General features: G+C 51.3%; 1 protein-coding gene across 1 annotated transcript in view; it reads left to right on the top strand.

The window, feature by feature from the left end:
• Hmcn2 (hemicentin 2) overlaps positions 1-20971 on the top strand; it is a 173908-nt gene that overhangs the window by 29137 nt on the left and 123800 nt on the right. The window contains exons 5-15 of the mRNA XM_017796457.1: positions 2950-3121; positions 4205-4311; positions 4988-5108; positions 8282-8545; positions 11850-11994; positions 12332-12453; positions 15843-16115; positions 17022-17163; positions 17600-17727; positions 18035-18148; positions 19592-19741. Of these exons, the coding sequence (XP_017651946.1) occupies positions 2950-3121; positions 4205-4311; positions 4988-5108; positions 8282-8545; positions 11850-11994; positions 12332-12453; positions 15843-16115; positions 17022-17163; positions 17600-17727; positions 18035-18148; positions 19592-19741 (1738 nt within the window). The remainder of the gene's footprint in view (positions 1-2949; positions 3122-4204; positions 4312-4987; positions 5109-8281; positions 8546-11849; positions 11995-12331; positions 12454-15842; positions 16116-17021; positions 17164-17599; positions 17728-18034; positions 18149-19591; positions 19742-20971) is intronic.

The raw sequence follows: 20971 nt of genomic DNA, 5'->3' as shown, positions 1-20971 counted from the left end.
GGCCTTACAGGGTGGTCTGGATGTGCTGTGAGCAAGAGGGTCACACTCCCCCCAAAGACCAGGGCAGGCTGCCTCATGCTAGGGTCACTAGGGTGCTGTCCGTATCCCAACCCTCTCTCTGTGTCTTAGTAGCCTAAACTTCGGGGCATCTGCTCTCCATCAGAACAGTCTAGAATGGCTTACAGTGGCCCTTGCAACACAGTGACTTGTCTGGGTGATTGTAACCCCGGGGTGCCATCGCCTGCTGGCAGGTCTGCTCCGCCACCATCCCTCTCTTCCCACTAAGAAGCCTCGAGGAATGGGCAGTGGGCCTATGCCCTTCTTCCCCTCCATCGGCACTGGCACCCTGGCTCCGCTGACTCCTGTCCACCTCTAAGGCTGGGAATCTTTGGTGCTGTCTTCCTTCCATCCTCCCCCATGTGGACAGGGAATGTTGTCCAGTCCTCACCCAGGACAGGTGGAGCCTCTTCAAGAGACACATTTCTCCAAAAACTAGGCATAAACAGAAAGAAGGAGCTCCAAGTAGAAGAAGGAAAAAAAAAAAGGAATGTTGAATTCTTATCCGGTGATAACTGGTCTTACAACATATGCTCTAGCTCTGTGTGAATACAACATACTCAGTTTCTGAAAATCAGGCAGGCTTTCCAATTCCTTTCCCTTCTGTGCAAGGTTACATGGTAGGCAGAACTGTGGGACTGTGTGCGAGGGCCAGAATGGCCAACAGGTAGCATGTAGGTCACTGTCTTCTGTCCATATCCATGGCAGACATTGCTAATCCATCACAGAACTTTGCCTTTTTCAGACAGCATTCCAGTTGACTGACGGTAAGCAACTGTCAGGTCCAGGTGTATGATAAAGTCACGGCATACTTGTCATTTTTTAAATGACTTTTATTTTTCAAAATCACTATGAGAAATTTCCAAGGTAGACAAAAGTGAAAAGGAATTCAGGAGTAAGTCTACAATCGTTGACTCTTTTTCTTGCTTAATCTATCCCTCTGGGTTTTGCTGAATTGCGGCACTTTGTAAATAATTTAGAATGGATTATTTGTTTTTATTTTTGGATGCCGGGGATGACTCAGGGTGTCTTGCATGCTTGCTCTACTACTGAATGCCAGTCCCAGTCCCTCACTTTATCCCCATAACCTATAGTAGTATCTAATGTAATGAGTAAACATTTCTGTTGTGTTCTAATACCGGATCCAAGCTTGAATTTTCCTAATTGCCTCAAAATGTCTCGTCTCTTTTTTTGCATGTGTATATGGAATGCATGCATGTGTGTATGCGTGTTCATGTGTGTGCAGGTCCAAAGTTGACATCAGGTCACAGCTGACAACTCGACCACTGTGTTTATTAAGGCAGGGTCTCCTGCTGAGCATGGAACTTACTGATTTGTTAGTTTTGCTAGCTAGCCAGCTCACCCCTGGATCCCTGTCTCTACCTCCCAAGCACTGGGATTACAGGTGGGTCACCAAGCCCAGCCAGCTTTTTACATGGGTGCTGGGGATCCAAACTTTGGTCCTCATGCTTTTGTGGCAAGAAATTTATCCACCGAGCCATCTCCCCAGCCCCTTACAATAGCCTCTTAAGAGCTTTTATATATCTGGATTTAACCAGCTGTCTATTTCAATTGGCTGCTGTGTCTGTCAAATCCCCTTAAATCTGGAGCCATCTGCTCTTTGTTATGACACTAACTGAAGAGACTCTGCTCTGTTCCATGTTCTAGAATCGTCCAGTTGTTTCCTCAGGGTGTCATCAACACCTCCCCTTGTTTCTTACTTCCTGCCTAATCCAGAATGGTTAGGTCTGGGTAGGTTGGTGCTGTGACTACTTTGCATGACATCAAGTGACAAACAGCACCTCATTGCTCTACTGCTGCTGATGACAAGTTGGGTTGCTGGTCGCAGTGGTGACAGCTCTCTGTAGGGCAAGTCCATGTCCCTCCACCTCCAGCTTTGACTCCAGTGCCTGTGGGATGACACTCTGGCTCTGTGCAGACATCTAGTTCTCATCAATCTCTCATCTTGTGGTTTCAGCATCCACTGAGGATCTTTGCCCAAAACGATTATTTCATTAGGAATTTTGAGATGATGATTTCCTAATTGCATCATTCCTTCCACAGTTAGCAGAGGGCATTCTTCCAAGAAGGCTCCTTCTCCTCAGGAGAGATACTCTGGCCTCTGAGACCATCCCTATCAAAATGCAGGAGTCCCATTAAGCTCTTTCCTGAACTGTTGTGGTTTGAGGCTTTACTGCTTCAAGTAAGGATCAAACCCAGGGCTGCAAGCATGCTAGGCAAACACTCGACTGACCGAGCCACATCCCTGACCGTACAGTGCAAAAGTTCACTTAGTCTGTTTGATTATATACCTCCCCTCCCCTTCCCTCTCCTCCCCTCCCCTCTCCTTTCTATAAATTCCATAAAATCGCTATTTCCCAAGTGAATAAATTAATATGTAACAGAAAAAAAGTTGTTGATTATTATTCATGGTCTCCCTCCCGTTTACAAGATAAAAATCTACCTCAGGCCCTCACAGTCCTGCTTAGAGGGCCAACACTCTGTTAGGAGCATCCTGAGGCCCACTACATAGGGATGGAATCCCAGATCTCCCAGGTGGACTCTGCACAGGAGGCCTCAAGGGCTTCCTCATGGAGGCCTGAGACAGAAGATGAGGAAGTGGTCTTGCTCCTTCCCTGCACAGAGTCATCTGGATGCAGGCATCAAAGTTTGGAATTCACAGGAGCCAGGAGGGTAGAAATGAGTGAATCAGGCCTGGTATAGACAGTGGCCAATACATGTCTGTGGAGACCTGAACAACTTGATTATTACCCTGGGCCCACAGAGGAGGGTGGATTTTTCACACAGCTAGAAGCTAGAGACCTGTATCATGTGGCCAGACATGTTAAACCCTGGGGACTCCCACTGGATTAACTTCTCCTATTCTTCCAGGTGCTAAAGTGGGTAGAGTCAGCGATCCAGGCCTCCAAGGTACACCTGCTGTCTGCAGACCATGAGGAGGAAGGCGAGCACATGTGGAGAATCCCTTTCGACCCCAGCCTGAAGGAGGTCACCATCTCACTGAGCGGCCCAGGGCCTGAGATTGAAGTCCGGGACCCACTGGGTACATGTCCCAGGGATGGCCTCTTCTTTGAATCCAAGACTGAGCCAGAAGCCCAGGATGGAACAGAAAGAGGCCATGGGAAGGCGGGTGGGGAGACGGTCACTCAGTAAGGTGCCTGCAGTGCAAATATAAAGACCTGAATCTGGGTGGGGGCTTATGTCTATAATGCCAGTGCTGAGGGGTGTGGAGATAGGCAGATCCCTGGGGCTCTTTGACCAGCCAGCCCAGTCAAACCAATGAACAACGGGTTCAGTGAGAGACCTGGCACAGGAAAGAGATAAATAGGTGTAGAAAGTGCTTGGGGAAGACACCTGTTCTAGTTCGCCTTCATTGCTGTGACAAAACACTCTGAACACTGCCAGCTTGGGAGGGAAGTGTTTATTTAGCTTACATCTCCCCGGTCACAGTTCATCCGGGAGCCCAAGGCAGGAACTCAGGGCAGGAACCTGGAGGCAGGAGCTGGAGCACAGGCCATGGAGGAATGCTGCTTACTGCCTTGCTCCTCTGGCCCCTGCTCAGCCTGCTTTCTTATGCAACACAGGCCCACCTGCCCAGGGGTGGCACTACCCACAGTGGGCTGGGCCCTCCCACATCACTCAACAGTCAAGAAAATACCCCACAGACATGGCCACAGGCCACTCCAATGGAGGCGATTCCCTAGTTGAGGCTCCCTCAACCCAGGTGTGTCAAGTTGACATTAAAGCTCTCCGGCACAACATCAAATGTTGACCTCTGGCCTTCACACATATGTATACATGCACCCACAGACACACATATCCATGTGAATATGTACAACACACACACACACACACACAAGGCAATGGAAGCAGGGGGTTCAGACCCAAGGCTCCATTGATGAGGAAATGGGGGACGCCATGTTGGGGTAGAGCGGTCACTTCTGGTGGTGGTAAAGCAAAGGCTGGTGGCCACCAACCAGTGGGGAATTAAAATGATGACAACTTTTGTCGGTACCCTGAGAACTTGAGGCTGCTGTTGGGAGGCTCTGGGTTCTTGGAGACAAGGGGGGGTCGCAGGTACCACGGGAAGGGACTGAGGACTGAACAGCCTCTGGGGTTTCCACAGGGAGGATTCTGCAGACAGACGAGGGTCTCAATGTTCTCCTCAGCATTCCAGACTCAGCCAAGGTTGTAGCCTTTAAGCCTGAGCACCCTGGGCTATGGGCCATCAAGGTAGGAACACTGGGTTTTGAACTGGGGGCCTGTGATGTGTGGACAGCGATGTGGGCACATCAACAGGAGCATAGGGTCAAGAGCAGAGGAGAAGCATTCTGCTTTGCAATGGCAAGGAAGTGGGATGGTCTGAGATGAAGTTCACAGAGGGTCCAGAGAACCAAAATCAGTGAATAGCCAAGTTGGCGTGTGGCTCAGACCCCTGGGGGGAATGCTGGAGGCCAGGTGTGGTGGAGCATCTTGGCATAGAGCTGTTACTGTTTCGGGGCAGTGAGAATACCTGTAATTGGACACTTGCTGAGCACCTACCAGGTACCAGGCATCATGGTAGCTGCTGCAGGTGAAGGGGCTGCACTGGTCACCTGCCTTCCCAGATCTGAGCATCTTTGAGGCTAGAGCTATGATGCCAGTGGGAAAAGTGTGCAGCAAGGAGGTGGACAGGCGGGGGCCAGGCAGGACCCGCAGGAACTCAGAGAGGGCAGAAGGGCAGAGCAGCATCCAGAGCAGGGCAGTGGGAAGCTGGGCTTCCGTGCCTTCGCTTGGGGAGTAAGTAAATTGTCCCTGTGACTATGAAGGTGAGAGAACTTAGCTGTAGTTGTGTGGCCAGTAGCTTTCTGGACTGGGCCTGGGGTCCTGGGGTTTGATGCTCTGATGACGTGGGTGGGACCTGTGCTAGGTGTACAGCAGCGGCCGCCACTCAGTGAGAATCACTGGCATCAGCAACATCAACTTCCGAGCTGGCTTCTCCACTCAGCCGTCTCTGGACCTCAACCATACCATCGAGTGGCCCTTGCAAGGTACCTGCCCTTGATCCTGAGGATGATGTTGGCTCTGGGAGGTCCTGGTTGTGTGAGCCATGTGGATGGTGGAATGGACCCCCCAGAGGTGAAGCTCGGCCATTGTCTCAGGTCACAAGAGTGGAAACCTCTGAGCCAGTTTCCTCTCTGTCAGTCCAGCCCAGCCTAATGTGGTACAGCGACATTTACCTAAAGAGCATCCTTCCAGCCATGAAAGGGGTCTTGAGGAGACTCTGTTATCTCTTTTATTGTCACCTTGTGTGTGTGTGTGTGTGTGTGTGTGTGTGTGTGCACGTGCATGCGTGCACATGCATGCATTCGAGTATGTTTGGGTACATGTGTGTGCACATGGGTGTGAAGGCTATATCCTCAGGCACCAGTCACCAATTATTTTTTGAGCCACAGTCTCTCTCTGGCCTGGAGCTAAGCCAGTAGACTAGGTTGGCTGTTAGTAAACCTCAGTGATCTGTGTATCTCCATCTCCCCAGCACTGGGATTACATGCTCCACCATGCACAGCTTTTTTACCTGGGTTCTAGGGATTGAACTCAGGTCCTCACACTTGCAAATCAACTGCTTTACCAACCAAGCCATCTAGTCAGCTCACCTGCCTTCATTTTTCTTTGTTTTTTTAAAAATTAATTTGTTTTTATTTTATGTCTATGAGTGTTTTACCTGCAAGTATGTAAGTGCACCCGTGTCGTGCAATGTCTGTGGAGGCCAGAGAGAGCATTAAATCCCCTGGATCTGGAGTTACGGACAGTTGTTAGCCACCATGTGGCTGCTGGGAACTGAACCTGGGTCCTCTACCAGATCAGCCAGTGCTCTTCACTGCTAAGCATCTCTCCATGTCTAGCACCTCCACTTTTAAATACTGCCTTTCTTCTTCCTTTCTTCCCTTCCCATCCCCCTAACCCTTTCGCTTCCTCTCCTTCCCTTTCTTTTGAGACAGGGTCTCACTATGTAACTCGGGCTGACCTGGAATTTACTGTTAAGTCCTCTTAATACCGAGCCATCTCTCCAGCCCCATCTTCTTTCTTCTTGTTGAAACCTATCTGGTTACAGTCCTGCTTCCTCAGACTTCCTGTTTGCAGCCTGCTAATTCAGGGAAGGAACAGGTGCCAGCCATCTGCTGGCTTACCAAAAAGGGGACCGTCACCTTCCGTCAAAGGAGCAAGTGTCCTGTGGTCACGGGGCTGCCAAAGGCTGGTGAAGGCTGGAGTGGCATGGGGTGGGGGGAGTTGGAGGTGGGGTTTCCTGGCTGGAGTGTAAGAAGCCGATAGGCTGCATGCTGATTCATCCCAGGGTTGACCATGGCTCAGGCTGCCTGAACTCCAGGTGAGAAATCTCACTGGGAGTCACAGCACGTTCCCCATTATGGTTGGAAAATATGGTTCTTTGTCACAGACTCTTTAGAATTAGCTCGGAGGAGGCTGGAGAGATCTGGACTGGGTCACATGGCTCTAGACCACTGAAGAGTAACTCTAAGTGGTATGTGCTGACCCCATAGGGATTTTCTGAGTCTGCATCTTCCAGATGTTTGCTGCTTTCATCAGCCGTCCTTGGTGTTCCTGCCAAGACCAGCAGCAGCGTCTTCTAGAGAGAAAAGAGCTATGAGCTCATTTGGTTTTTGTTTTGCAGAAAGAGGGGAGGGAAATCCAGGAAACTGAGTCCTTTCCTAAAGGCAGGAGAGAAAAGACATCCTAAGCAGGGCCTGAAGGCACAGTTTTACAATCCCAGCTACACAAGAGGCAGAGGCAGGAGGATTATAAACTCAAAGCTTGCCTGGGTAACTTAGCAAGCTCCTGACTCAAAATAAAAAGTAAAAAATGGGCTGGTGAGATGTCTCAGTGGGTAAAGGTGCCTGTTGTCAAGCCTGAACCAAAGTTCAGTCCCTGGGACCCACATGGTGGAAGGAGAGAACTGACTTCTGCAAGTTGTCCTCTGACCTCCATGCACATACTGTGGCATGTGTGTGTGCACAAATACTGCCCCCCCCCGCAAAGTTTAAAAATAAGATTGGAGGCTATAGCTTGGTGATAGAGTACTTGCCTCACATCTGCAAGATTCAGGCTCAATCCCCAGCACTGCAAGGAGGAAGAAGAGAGTAAAAGAGAAAGAGGAGGAGGAGGAGGAGGAAGCTAGAAATGATAAGCAATGCTTGGCATTTAGCCCCTGTACTAGGAGCATTACGGTATGGAGGAGTCGGTGGTTAACTGAACAGTGACTGCCGGGACTGTAGCTACTGCGTGCTGTTGGCTGACCTGAGGAGGTCACTCTGCTCCGTTAGTCGACTGTAAGGAACAGCTGCCATGTACTACTGGCTGACCCCAGGGAGTAACCCCTCCACATCACTGGTGCCAGCTGTAGCAGGAGCAGGCACCTGGTATGGACAGACGGGGCTTTCCAAAGGACTTAGGGGTATTGATCCTTCCATGCCCTTTCTGGACTCAGTATTCCTTTAAAAACTGTTAGACACTCCACAGGCCACAGCAGCCACACCCATAGGCACCTAGTTTATGCTCTCTGAGAGAGAAAAACATCAATAACTGTCCAAAAAGGGACAGACCTAGCCCAAGCCTTCAAATAAACTAAGGAAATGGTGAAACCCAATCCAGTTCTGTGTCTTCTGGGAGAGATGGGGTGAGAGTCCCCAAGCTGGGCTGATCACAGCCAACACCAGGGTTAATGGGGTGTGGGAGAGGCTTGGCCCTTCCCAGTCCCACCCCTACCCCACCAACATCAATAACTGTCCAAAAAGGGACAGACCTAGCCCAAGCCTTCAAATAAACTAAGGAAATGGTGAAACCCAATCCAGTTCTGTGTCTTCTGGGAGAGATGGGGTGAGAGTCCCCAAGCTGGGCTGATCACAGCCAACACCAGGGTTAATGGGGTGTGGGAGAGGCTTGGCCCTTCCCAGTCCCACCCCTACCCCACCAGGGTTGAGTCTGCAGAGGTGCAGCTAGCAGGAACAGGGTTGGGGGGGGGGGAAAGTGGTGGTGTTTCAGGACCATGGACAGCAGCAAGGGCCTTCTTTGCAGTCCCACCCCACTGTTAGCCTGCACAGAACAGTGGGTAGGGAGACTGAGCAGGTACGCAGGAAGGTCAAGCAGGCTGGGTCTCTAAAGTGTGGTCCCAGAGCCCAGAACCTCGTCCTTCACCCTCCCTCTCCAGGGGTGCCCATCTCCCTGGTGATCAACTCTACGGGCCTACAGGCTCCAGGCCATCTGGACTCCGTGGAGCTCTCGCACAGCTCTGGACGGCCCCTCCTCACTCTGCCTACTCGGCCCCTCTCCAATGGATCTACCCATCAGTTGTGGGCTGGGCCACCCTTCCATGTGCCGCAGGAGCGCTTCTACCTCAAAGTGAAAGGCAAAGACCATGAGGGAAATCCCCTCCTCCGGGTCTCTGGAGTTTCCTACAGTGGGGTGGCCCCAGGTGAGTGACTGGCTGGCTCAGCATCCTATGTCTTCTGGAAGCCTTCCCTGACTAGACTTGATTAGGAAGTATTTGCTTATTACGCTTCTATGGACTAATGTTCCCTGTTAGATAGTGCACTAAAATTGATGTGGCCTTCAGCTTGAAGATCCCCACCACCCATCTATCCACCCATCCATCTACCCACCCATCAAACTACCCACCTGTTTACCCACCCATCCATTTACCTCCCCATTTACTCATCCATTCAGCTACCCATCCATCTATCTACCCATGTACCCATCCATCAAACTACCCACCCATTTACCCACCTGTCCATCTACATCTATTCATCTATTATTTATATACATTTGTCCATCTACCCAGTCACCCACCCACCCAACTATCCATCCACCTTCCTACTTATTCAACCAGCCAACAAGCCATCTATCCATTGATTTACAATTTATTCGTCTGTGCATCCAATTCCCTATCTATCCATCCATCCATTTATCCTTCTACCTCATCATCTAACCATCCAGCCTTCCATCCATTCACCCATCATCCATCCATCCATCCATCATCCGTCCATCCATCCATCATCCATCCATCCATCCATCCATCATCCATCCACCCATCCAGCATTCATTCTGAGTCACACTATGCAATGTGAGCACAGCAGTGTGTTGAACAGACATGGGAATTTGCTCTTCTGCAATCTCAGTCACTGTCATGACTTAACCACTGAAGATGAACTCTGGGTACCACTTTGAGCCATTTCCACAGGCCAGTCCCAGGCCTAGCACTTGCTGTGGCTGGCCCATTGCCCACTTGCATCAGTTCTGAAGTGTGTGTCCCCACGTGAGGGAAGTGGACAGAGGGACTGGCCCCCTAGTCCCCCACAAGGAAGTTCTGAGAAGTCATGACGAAGAGAGAGTCCACCCACTTCCTGGGGTCACTCTGAGAGCTCTGGAAGCCCATGTGCATGTGAGCAGCGCCTGGTTGCTCAGAGGCTGTGTGTGGACTGCTGCTCACACTCAGCAGCTGTTGGTGCTGTTGTGTCACCATGCTGGCTCCCACCTGTGTGACTTTTGCTGGTTCCTGCATCCTCTGGGCAGGAAGCTCCTGGAGCAGGGCGGAGTCTTTGGCTTCCCAGCTCCACCTCTGGTCCTGGCAGGGGCATCAGGGCTCATGGGCCACCTGGCCTCCTCACTGGGCTCTACTGCCCTTGTTCTGCCACTGTCCCCCTCCCTTGGAGGAACCTAAAGGAGCTCACAGAGGTAAACCTCACTGGTGCACCATACTTCTCTGTAGGACCTCAGCAGGTGCAGTCCCTCTGTCCACTTCAAGCAGGAGTGCGTGGAGGAGAGGACTGGCTCCAGAGGCTGACCATGGGGCCCACCCAGGGGCAGGACTTGGAGATCTGGCTGGGGCCCTTCCTTCCGTGCCCTACCTCACCTCCCAGCCTCTGGGCCTCCACTTCCTGCGGTGGTTCCTGGGTCTCTCTGCTCTGCCTTTATAACCTCAAGGAGGAACTTCCAGGAGAGTCCAGCAGGGACATTAAGACCCGTTTTCTCTCCCTCTGCTCTCTCAGATGGAGCCAGGAGCTTGGGGTACCACTCTGGGTTTGGTTTCCATCTCCACTCTAGATGGGGGTGGGGAGGGATGGGTTGGGATATTTTCTTGCTCCTTACCTTTCAGAGTGGAGAGCCTTGGGGATTTGTCTTAGAGCAGGGTGGCCCTGGGTTTGGAGATGTGGTAGGCCTGGGGTCCCTGGGCCCTTCCTGCTCAGAACAACAGAAACCAAACCTTCTGGCAGAGGCTCCCAGCCTGCGGGGGCGAGTAAGGGCTGCACACACAGCTGAGGATGTGGCTGGAAGGTCTGACACCCCTCTCCCTGGGGATGTGGCAGGCAGCCCAGGGCGTGATGTCACTGACGGTGCTCCCCACCCCCACATTGGGCTCTGAGGAGGTCTGGTGCATTGTCTCACTCTCAGAGCATCTTGCTGGGCTCCTATCCCCTCTGGCAGGGTGCAAGGAAGGCAGTAAATGGGCCGAGTGTTTGCCAGCACCCGTGGGCTGCAGCTGACCCTGCCGGGGAATTTCTTAGAGTCCCCTTGAAGCAATTCCAATAGGGAAAGAGAATGTCACCCTTAGACGAGGGTCAGGTGGGGAGGGCCTGGTGTCTGATGGGAGGCCCTAGGGACTCATCACAAGCTCTGAGAGTTTCTTGAAGTCTCACTTTATCTCAAAAATGTGTGTGAATCTCACATTCACAGCCATCTTCCAACTGTGTGCGGTTTTTCATTGGAAAGTGTTCCTTCAAACAAATAGGGGGGAAACTGACTCTCCAGACAAAGATCCCATTGCACAGCCCCACCCAGACCCTGTGTGGGTGGCATCTCCGCAGATGTTGGGGCTGGTCCTAGGCTGTTGGGGACTGGCCATGCAGAGTGGGAGAGGGCTAGTCAGTCCCTCCCAGCTAGTCTGCTAACCGGCCTCCTCAGAAGCCATGATGAGCTTGTGGGTGCTCCTCACCCTGATGCTTATTACCATAACTCAGAATACCACCACATGCTCAGAGCCATCAACATCTCCATTGGAATATTTATCTATTTCTTTATTTTTATCTTATGTGTATGAGTGTTTTGCTACATGTACATAAATGCACCTGTGTGTGAGCAGTGCTGGAGGAGGCCAGAAGAGGGTGTTGGATCCCCTGGCACTGGAATTATGGATAGATGTTAGTTGCCATGTGGGTGCTGGGAATTGAACCTGCATCCTCTGCAAGAGCAGCCAGTGCTCTGAACTGCTGAGCATCTCTCCAGCCCTGAATTTATAATCTCTTAACCTTCGCACAGTACTTTAAAAATGTTTTTATTAGCATATATTATTATAGATGATAATGGGTTTCATTATGAAATTTTCTTTTTAAAAATATTTTATTATTTATAGTACATGTGTATTTTATTGTCTGTGTGTCTATCTGTATGTATGTAACTGTACCCCCCCTTGTCGTGCAATGCCCACGGTTCTGTGAGTCCCAGTGCAATGGCCATATCATGCCCGGAGATCAGTGTTCCACATCGCTCCCCCATGTCATTGGGCTCTTCCATTGCTCCCGTTCCTTCTTCCCCAGCATTCATGGAGCCTTGGAGGACCACCTCCATTTTACAGATGTGGAAAATGAGGTTCAGAGATGTGACGTGGTCTCTGAATGTGGCCAGGCATTGGAACCAATCTGGACTCTGGTTTCTATTCATTCTTGCCCATTCCTGTGTGGCTGGGGTGACAGGGTTGAGCTGAGAACTGTGTTCGCATGCAGGCGCACCTCTGGTCAGCATGGCCCCCAGGATCCATGGCTACCTGCAGCAGCCTCTACTGGTCTCCTGCTCTGTGTACAGCACCCTTCCCTTCCGGCTACAGCTTCGGCGAGATGGATCCAGATTGGGCGAGGAGAGGCACTTTCAGTGAGTGGCTGATGTACAGCACTTGTCCCTGGTCCTGGCGCTCCTGTGCCCTGGACAGATCTCAGGGAGTGGATGTCAGCCTGGTTGGGGATGGGGAGAGTGGGCCTCCTGGCCATGAGTGGGGGCCCAGCTGTGGAGGTAAGAAGAAGAGGAATTCTCAGACCCTTCCCTTAGGTTAGGAGTACAGAATTCAGAGAACCCAGTTCACACAACCTGCTGTAGAATTGGCCTGGTTCTTTGTACTGAGCTTCAGTGAGGATTTGGGGTTCCTAAGACCCCTGAGGCTTTGAGACCCTGACTGGAGTCAGAGTGACCATACTTCCTGCTACTCTTTCAGGGAGTCAGGAAACAGCAGCTGGGAGATCCCACGGGCCTCCAAGGCTGAAGAAGGCTTGTACGAGTGCATGGCGGTCAGTAGAGCTGGCACGGGACGAGCCAATGCTCAGATCGTCATCACAGGTCTGTCCCCCTTCTCTGTGTGTGCCGCACCCCACTTTTCCCCTCCCAGCCACTCTCCCTCCTTGGGGTAGGGTACCAGCCTGCCAGAGGCTGGGGACAGAGTCCCTCACCCAGAGCATGGCATCCATGCTGCCACCTGCCCGATGACCCCACCTGGGGATGTCACCTGGCAATGGTCTGTGGGTGTCAGTTGTCCTGCCCGGTGTTACTCTTGTGCCTTTGTTCTTCCTGGGCCACCGTTCTCCTGCAGTCTTGTCTTTGAAAGCCTCTAATCCCTGTCAGGATGTCACCATTGAGCTCTGGAAGATTGCAGATGACTCAGACAGTCTTAGAACAAGATCGACTTTACTTTTTTTTTTTAACTCTCTATTTAAAAAAATCATTTTTATTTATTATTTTTATTTTATGTGTATGAGTGTACTGCCTGCATGTATGTGAGTGCATCCATGTTGTGCAATGCCGCAGAGATCAGAAGAGAGCTTCAGATTCCCCTGGGAAGGATGGTTCGTAGCCACCATGTGGGTTCTGGGAATCGAACCCGGGTCCTCTGTAAGAGCAGTCAGTGCTCTTAACCACTGAGCTATCTCTCTAGCCCCTGACTTTGCTTTTTTAAAACTAGGGACCCAAGCTGTCTTCTAACAAAGTCAGTTTAATGACTCCACATTCAGCTATACAAGGACACACAGGTTCTAGGCAGAAAGGCGGGAAGATGTGACACAGCGTCAAAGCTGCCCGCAATCCCACTGTTGAAACATTTTTATGAACTTCTATCATGTGTGATGTATACATGTGTGTCCACCTTTGAAATTTGAGAGAGGGTCTCTCATCGAACCTAGGTAGGCTTGGCAATTTCAGCTGGACTGGCGTCAGCACCAGGTGAGCCACAAGGGAGCCTCCAATATCCACCCCCTAGTGCTGGAGTTACAGATGTACCACAGCACCTGGCTTCTATGTGGGTGCTGGGGATCTGAACTCAGATCCTGATGCTTACACATCACCCACTGAGCCATCTCCCCAGGTCTCTTGATGAGCTTCTTTCTGACATATTTCTGAGAGTTAGTTAGATCACAGATACTTTCAGCAACCCATCCCACCATCCAACAGCAAGTCAGGCTCTGTGTCAGGCTCTGTGTACTCTCAGTGTCTGGGAAAGTCAACATTTTATAAATAATGAGCAGGAAGGAGGGCAGTGTGAGGGAACTGGCTGCCTGTTACCTAGACGGCACATACTGATGTTTGTCCACATTTGTCTTTTTTCTTGCTGAAGTACATTAAATTATCATCACCTCAGCATTTCAATCTGTAGTACTAAAATAAAGATCACCCTATATCACAAAGTTCTCCTGGTCAGAGACAGTATAGTGGTACATACTTGCAATCAGAGAGCCAGGAGGCTGAGTCAAGAGGGTTGACTCAAGCTTGAGGCCAGCCTGGGCCACATGGTGAGTTCCAAGCCAACAAGGGCTACAGAGTGAAACCCTGTCTCAAAAACACCAAAAAACAAAACAACAAAAAAGAGTTTACAAAAATCAGTAGTGACAAATACCTCAGTGCTGCTTGATTTTGCCTAGTTTCTCTGCCCTCGGACGTCATGTCAATGCTGTTCACTTGCTTCCTCTTTTTTTTTAGATTTGCTTTATTTTTATTTTACGTGTATGAATATTTTGCCTGCATGTACGTTAGTGCACCTGTATTGTGTAATGCACACGGAGGCCAGAAGAGGGCGTTGGATCCCCTGGAACTGGAGTTACAGATGGTTGTTAGCCACCATGTGGGTGCTGGGAACTGAACCTGGGTCCTCTGCAAGAGCAGTCAGTGCTCTTACCTGCTGAGCCATCTCTCCAGCTCCCTTTCTCTCTTTTTTGTTTGTTTGGTTTTTTTTTAGCAGTCAGTGCTCTTACCTGCTGAGCCATCTCTCCAGCTCCCTTTCTCTCTCTCTTTTTTGTTTGTTTGGTTTTTTTTGGGGGGGGGTCTCCCTATGGCCCCAGCTGTCCTGGAACTCACTATGTAGACCAGGCTGGCCTTGAACTCACAGAGATCTGCCTGCCTCTGCCTCTCAAGTGCTGGGATTAAAGGCATGTGCCACCATGCCCGGCCTCTCTCTCTTTTTTAAATGTATATTTTTATTGAAGTTTTGTGCTTTTCATACAAAGCATCTTCATCATCTTTCTATCTCCTTCCCCATCCACACCCTCCCCAGAGCCTGCCCCACTGGATTTCATGCATTCTGTCATATATGTTAAGACCTATTGAGTCAAGCTAGTGTACCCAAATGTCCCACAGTGCAAGTTTACCCACTGGGGTCTAGTCAGCCTATGTGGAATCTCTCCCTTAAAGATCAACTCTACCTCACCCAGCAGTGATCAGTGGTCAAAGTACAAGACTTATGCAAACTCAAGCAGACAAAATCCCAGCACGGAACTGGGGAAGCCCAACTCTTCTCTTCATAAAAGGTTTCACTACGTAGCTGTTGTGAAATTGCCCCATGCAAACCAGGCTGGTTTCGAGCTCCCAGCGATCCTTCTGCCTCTGCTTCCCAAGTGCGGTTAGTACTCCGCCAGCCTTCCAAGTGTCAGGCAGCCATGCTGGAGTGTGCTCCCCATGCATGCACAGCGTGCTTAGACATTTTCTTTTTTAAAAAATATTATTTTTATTTTATGTGTATGAGTGTATTGCCTACGTGTGTAGGTGCACCCGTGTCATGCAGTGCCCACAGAGGTCAGAAGAGGGTGTCGGATCCCCTGGAACTGGAGTCACAGAAGGTTGTTAGCCACCATGTGGGTGCTGGGAATCGAACCCAGGTCCTCTGCGAGAGCAGCCAGTGCTCTTAACCATTGAGCCAGCTCTCCAGCCCCATTGCTTAGACATTTTCGTCTGCTGTCCTTGCATGTGGCCTATTGGTCCTGCTCTTCCTGCCAGACCTCCGCCCCTTTCTGTGTGAGCCATCTTGGATCGTGCCACTTTGGTGGTCACTTATGTTCTACAGAAAAGCTGACTTAGCAATTGCTTCCTCTGAGGGTTTATGTCTACCTTAGGATAGACATTTCCAGCAAGTTCCCCCCTTGCCTGGCTGGTTAATTTAATTTCTGGCTTTATCCTGGCTGGGATGAATGGCTGGGAGGGAGTGAAGATTCGGGCAGAACTTGTTGAACGTGCGTTGGCTGTGACTTGTGAACATGCCTGTACCATGCAGCCCTCCAGGGTGTGATAGCACCCTAGGGAGAATGCTGTGGGGGACACGTGACCTCCCCCAGGGGACCAGGCATCCTCAGATGGGAAGCAGATGCTGGCTGAGTGCTCTGCTGGCTGACGTGTCTTATGTTCCCAGCGACGGGACAGCTCTTCCCTGCCCCAGACCCTCAGTCCTTCCTGTACTCCTGTCTTCACAGACCCTCCACCACAGCTAGTCCCTGGCCCCAACATGACGGTGTCCCCAGGGGAGACTGCCATTCTGTCCTGCCAAGTCCTGGGCGAAGCTCCTTACAACCTGACATGGGTCCGGGACTGGCGAGCCCTGCCAGCTTCGACAGGCCGAGTCACCCAGCTGGCTGACCTGTCTCTGGAGGTCAGCGGCATCCTTCCCAGTGATGGTGGGCGGTACCAGTGTGTGGCCAGCAATGCCAATGGCATCACAAGGGCATCCACCTGGCTCCTGGTGAGAGGTGAGGCTCTTTTTGCTGTTACTGGGTCCTTAGCACAACACTGTACCAAGTGTTGATCCGGGGACATTATGAAAGCCCCTGAAGCTTTAGGGAAAAAATTTCTGTACTTTCCTGCCAAAGCTTAGTGGCTTTCACTATTGGGAGATTCATCCTACCAGGGCAGGGACAGTGTGAAAACTCAGAGGTCGGAGGTGCCTGGGCACAGATCAGGCAGCTCTGGACAGGCTGGATGATGGTAGAGGAAGTAGATGGAAGCACACACACAGGGCTTTCAAGGCCGCATGTGGCCTCCTCTGCCCAGGACGCTCTTCCCTGGGGCGCTAGTCCAAGTGTGAAGACAAAATGGACAAGTCAGCAAGTGCCTTTCTTAACCCAGCAGCTCCTGATGGATGCCTGGCTTGTGTTGAGCAGGATGCCCAGGCCCTACCTGGGATCTACAGTGCAGAGATCTATTAGTAATGTCTTCCCTGGCATGGAAGGATTGCATGCGCCTTTCCAGTGAAGCTGGCTGGGAGCTCAGCTTAGGTCTCATCTCAGGGGTCTGTGGACTGAAAGTGCCCAAAGGCCCTAATAGAACCTAATTTGGGGGCCAGTTGAAGAGTAGACCTTGAGATTTACCTCAAAATCATTGGAGACATGATAATCCCCAGCCTGGTAGCTGCCTGGCATCTGAGGCCTCCAGAGGTGTCCACCCCAGAGCATCCCTCCAGAACTTGAGGGTCCCAGGCTGGGAGACCCTAATGAGTACAAGGCAGCACCCGGTCTCCCCATCTTTAGGGACACACGTGGGAAACCCCAGCTCTGGGGCCCAGGTTTTCTCTGCTTCCCCATCATGGCTGAGGGTGGGGCAGGGCCAGCATGGGGCACCCTGGCCAGTCAGATGGGCTCTTCCCCATCCATCCACAGAGGCCCCTCAGGTCAGCATCGATGCCAGGTCGCAGCGCTTCTCCCAGGGTGTGGAGGTGAGGGTCAGCTGCTCAGCCTCAGGGTACCCTACTCCTCACATCTCCTGGAGCCGAGAGGGCCTTGCCCTGCCAGAGGACAGCAGGTGAGTGGCTGGGATAAGAGATCTGGAGCTCACAGTCATGGACAAGGGCTCCGGGTGAGTTGGGGAATCCAGCCTTGGTGTTTTATAAAGGGGTACAGCATCTGCCTGTCTCCCTCCTGGGGTTGTCTGAGACTCAGGAGTGATGGTACCTTGGAAACATGTCAGCAGCAGAGTACAGTATGGCCTCCACAGTCAGGCACTCAAACTGAGCCCCAGACCTGCCTTCCCCAGTCAGGCTGTGACCTAGGATACCTCACTTCTCTGAGCCCTGTGAGTGAAAAGGACAATGTACGGAAATTGCTGCGCCCACAGCCCAGCCTAAAAGCAAACTGCCAGTGTCCAAACGGCAGACTAGTGACGTTAATATGTTAATAATGACTGTGGGGCCGCCACATGTCATCTGTGTGACCCAACATGTTTTCTGGCATGACCCTAGAATCCACGTGGATGCCCAGGGAACTCTGGTCATTCAGAGCTTAGCCCCTGAGGATGCTGGGAACTACAGCTGCCAGGCTACTAATGAAGTTGGCACAGACGAGGAGACGGTCACTCTCTACTACACAGGTGCTTGGGTCACACTGTCTCCGGACAAACCCTTCCCCTCTCCTGCTCATGGACTCTGAGTATCTGTAATATGCTGAGGCCTGGATGTTTCTATGAGCACAAGGTCCCTGACTGGTGGAACTTATATTCTGGTGGGGAGACACACAACACCCAGGTAGGGGATTGGTGTTCCAGGTAGTGGGGCCAAGGTGGGCAAAGCCCTCAGGAAATAAGCAGGTGTGTGGGGCAGCTTGGACAGGAGGAGTCCTCTTGCTGAAGCTTGACCACAGGGTGACCAGCCCCACATTCTCTCCTCTGGCCTTCACAGACCCACCATCCATCTCCGCTGTCAACGCTGTGGTACTTGCAGCCGTTGGGGAAGAGGCTGTGCTGCTGTGTAGGGCGTCTGGGGTTCCCCGACCCCGGGTCATCTGGTATCGAGGTGTGTTTGATGGGGAGAGAAGCCCGAGAGTGGTCTCACTGGACATCCAGTTTCCAGAAAGATCACCACCAGGCAGGGAATCTAAGTGGGGAAGCGGGTTCTTGAGAGAGCCAACTGGGTCCAGTTCTACCACCCCAGCCCGGTGTCCATGCAGTCCGCACAGGGTGAGAGTCTACACCCACTCAGACCTGTGTCAAGGCTCGCTCCTCTAGGGAATCTTGAATAGGTGCTCTGGCACCACTGAGCCTCAGTTTCCTTATCTGTAAATGGGTTGTGAGGATTGAGTCCACATACTTGTGTACATACCTGTTTACAGCAAGCCTGGTCAGGTGCCTAGCTGAGCTTGACTGACGGATTGGGCTGTTTCCCCAGCCTAGCAGGGGGCAGTGCCATGGACAAATTCTGAAAGCCAGCGTCTCCAGAGGCTCCACCTGCCAGGCTGATTCCCCCAACAGCACCTGTCTGGAGTCTCATGAGTCTTCCCTGGGCTTTGAGGCAGGGAGGTCGGTGGCCTTGATAGGGTAGTTTGTCAGGGCAGTTTGTCCAGGTTCCCAGAAGGAATGAGCCTTTGGCTTAGTGTTGGTGGCCCTGTGTGCTTTGGCCAAGGCCTCCTCACCTTGCCCCAGAGTCACCTGTCAGAGGGGGTCTTAGGGTGGCACAGTCTTCAGTCTGAGCAGGGAAGGGAATTCTGACACCTGCTATGACATGGAGGGGGGACTGTGAGGACACTGTAGAGAGGGGGTGGGCCTTCAGAGACACACAGCAATTAGCATTCCATTGATATGAGGTCCCAGAGCCATCAGATTGATGGAGACAGATGCTGTTTGTGTGTGTATTTGTGTGTGTGGGTGCGTGTGTGTGTGTGTGTGTGTGTGTGTGTGTGTACGTACATGCACATGTGTGAGTGTTTAGTGGGACAGCTGTGGGAAAAAATGAAGAAGTCTTGAGATAGATAGTGTGTTACTACTCAGATTAATACCCAGGGTTGAACCCTTAGAAACGGTTAGAACAGCATATCCTGTGCCTATGCATTGACTGCACCTAATTTTTAAAGAAGGTTGTTGAGATCAGGGAAGGCCATAGGTGTCAGGTGCCTGGAGATGTCAAGGAGGCAGGCATGGGTGAGGTGTGGCCACTCAGACCTCCAGGCCATGAGGGCAGATTCCAAGTCTCAGTGGGAAGGCGGGAAGGCACCTGGCATAGAGTCCTTGGGGACAGAGCTTGTCATGTCAGAGTCTGGCTGAGCCTCAGCCCTGGGTGGCAGAAAGCCTTAGCAAAGACTCAGGCCTCCCACAGAACTGAGCTCAGGAGCCCTGATTTTGGGGAAGACTACCTCCTCCCTCCTTTACCATGGAGACATAGGAGCCCTGGGTCAGGAGGCTTGAGACCCTGTCTCCATGGCAACCAAGAGACACAGCCAATGCCTTTTTTCCTTTGGTCCAGGGGGCCTGGAAGTGATTTTGGCTCCTGAAGGCTCCAGGTCTGGGACGCTGCGGATCCCCGTGGCTCAGGAGAGAGATGCTGGTGTCTACACCTGCCGAGCCGTCAATGAGCTGGGTGACGCCTCTGCCGAAGTCCAGCTGGTGGTTGGACGTGAGTGTGCACTTGGCCCCCAGCCCCTCCCCTGTGAGGAGGGTGACTTCTGCTGTGTTGTGTGGAATCTGGGACACCAGGGCAGGTGTTGATTCCTGCTGGGTAGCAAGTTGTTCCTTGTGGCTGTGGCCTAAGCAATGAGCTACCCCGCCCCCCACGGTCTAATGCATCCCAGGCTGGCTTTGAACTCCCCAAGGCTGGCTAAGTGAGACATGATGGACACCAAAGCAGCCACACCAGATATGGGTCACCCCATCCAGGGCCTTTCCTGCATTTTCTCCTGGGGGACCAGTGAGAGGTTTTAGGGGAGAGAGCAGTCTGCTTAGACTCTGAGCACTGTGTCTGACTCTTGGGTTGGGTGAGAGACGAGGAGCCACCCAGCTCCAATGATAAAGATGCGAGCTGCCATGGCTGGGTATTTGCTGGCGCCAGGTGCAGACTCATCAATCTTCAGAGCTCCTGGAGGTGGAGCCGTCTATATCCCCTTTATAGAAATGAGGCACAGAGAGAGTAACCGGCTTGCAAAGCCACAAAGCTAGCGGAGGCAGAGCTGGGTTGTTGTTTTGAGACTTTGACCCCGCCTTTGGCCCTCATGTTTACCAACAGGGTGAGCGTAGGCATCCTCCCTCTCTCTGAGCTCCAAGTGCCCCTGTGGCAAAGTATCTCTGAGACGTGAACATGAAGTAAGGAAGGCTTTTTTTAAATATTATTTTTTATTTGTTTTAGAAGAGGCACATCATTATAGCTCTAATATGCTCAATAACAGTTTCCAGAGCAAAGACACAGCTCTTTCAAAAGTGGATATAAAATTTTTAGGTTTGCTGTTGAATTAATATAATTATGCAATATTGAACTCAGTATAGGCCCTGTAAGACATAAAATTGAATGAGTTTTTAATCTTTAACAAAGATCTCCATTTCATTTTAAAACATACTGTTTCTTACAGAAACACTCATTGTTTTTGCTACTAACACTGAGATATTGGCGCATGCGTCCCTAATCTGTATGTATCTGATTATTACCAGTCATAATCAGTTGCACTCAGATCCTTGGTGCCTGTGTATGTCTATAAAGTCATTAGGTAGATTTCAATGGTAATGTTTATCACCTCTGCTAATTAACATGACGTAAATTTCCATGCTTCCTCCTCAAATACATTTTTAAAATTTGCTGATTTGTGTGTGTGTGTGTGTGTATCACACAGAACATCCCAAACCATGTTATTCAACT

This window comes from Nannospalax galili, unplaced genomic scaffold (assembly GCF_000622305.1).
Source record: "Nannospalax galili isolate Female #2095 unplaced genomic scaffold, S.galili_v1.0 scaffold290, whole genome shotgun sequence".
NCBI classification, from domain to species: Eukaryota; Metazoa; Chordata; class Mammalia; order Rodentia; family Spalacidae; genus Nannospalax; species Nannospalax galili.
Note: the sequence above shows the minus strand (reverse complement) of the source record. Positions and strands in the feature narration are given on the sequence as shown.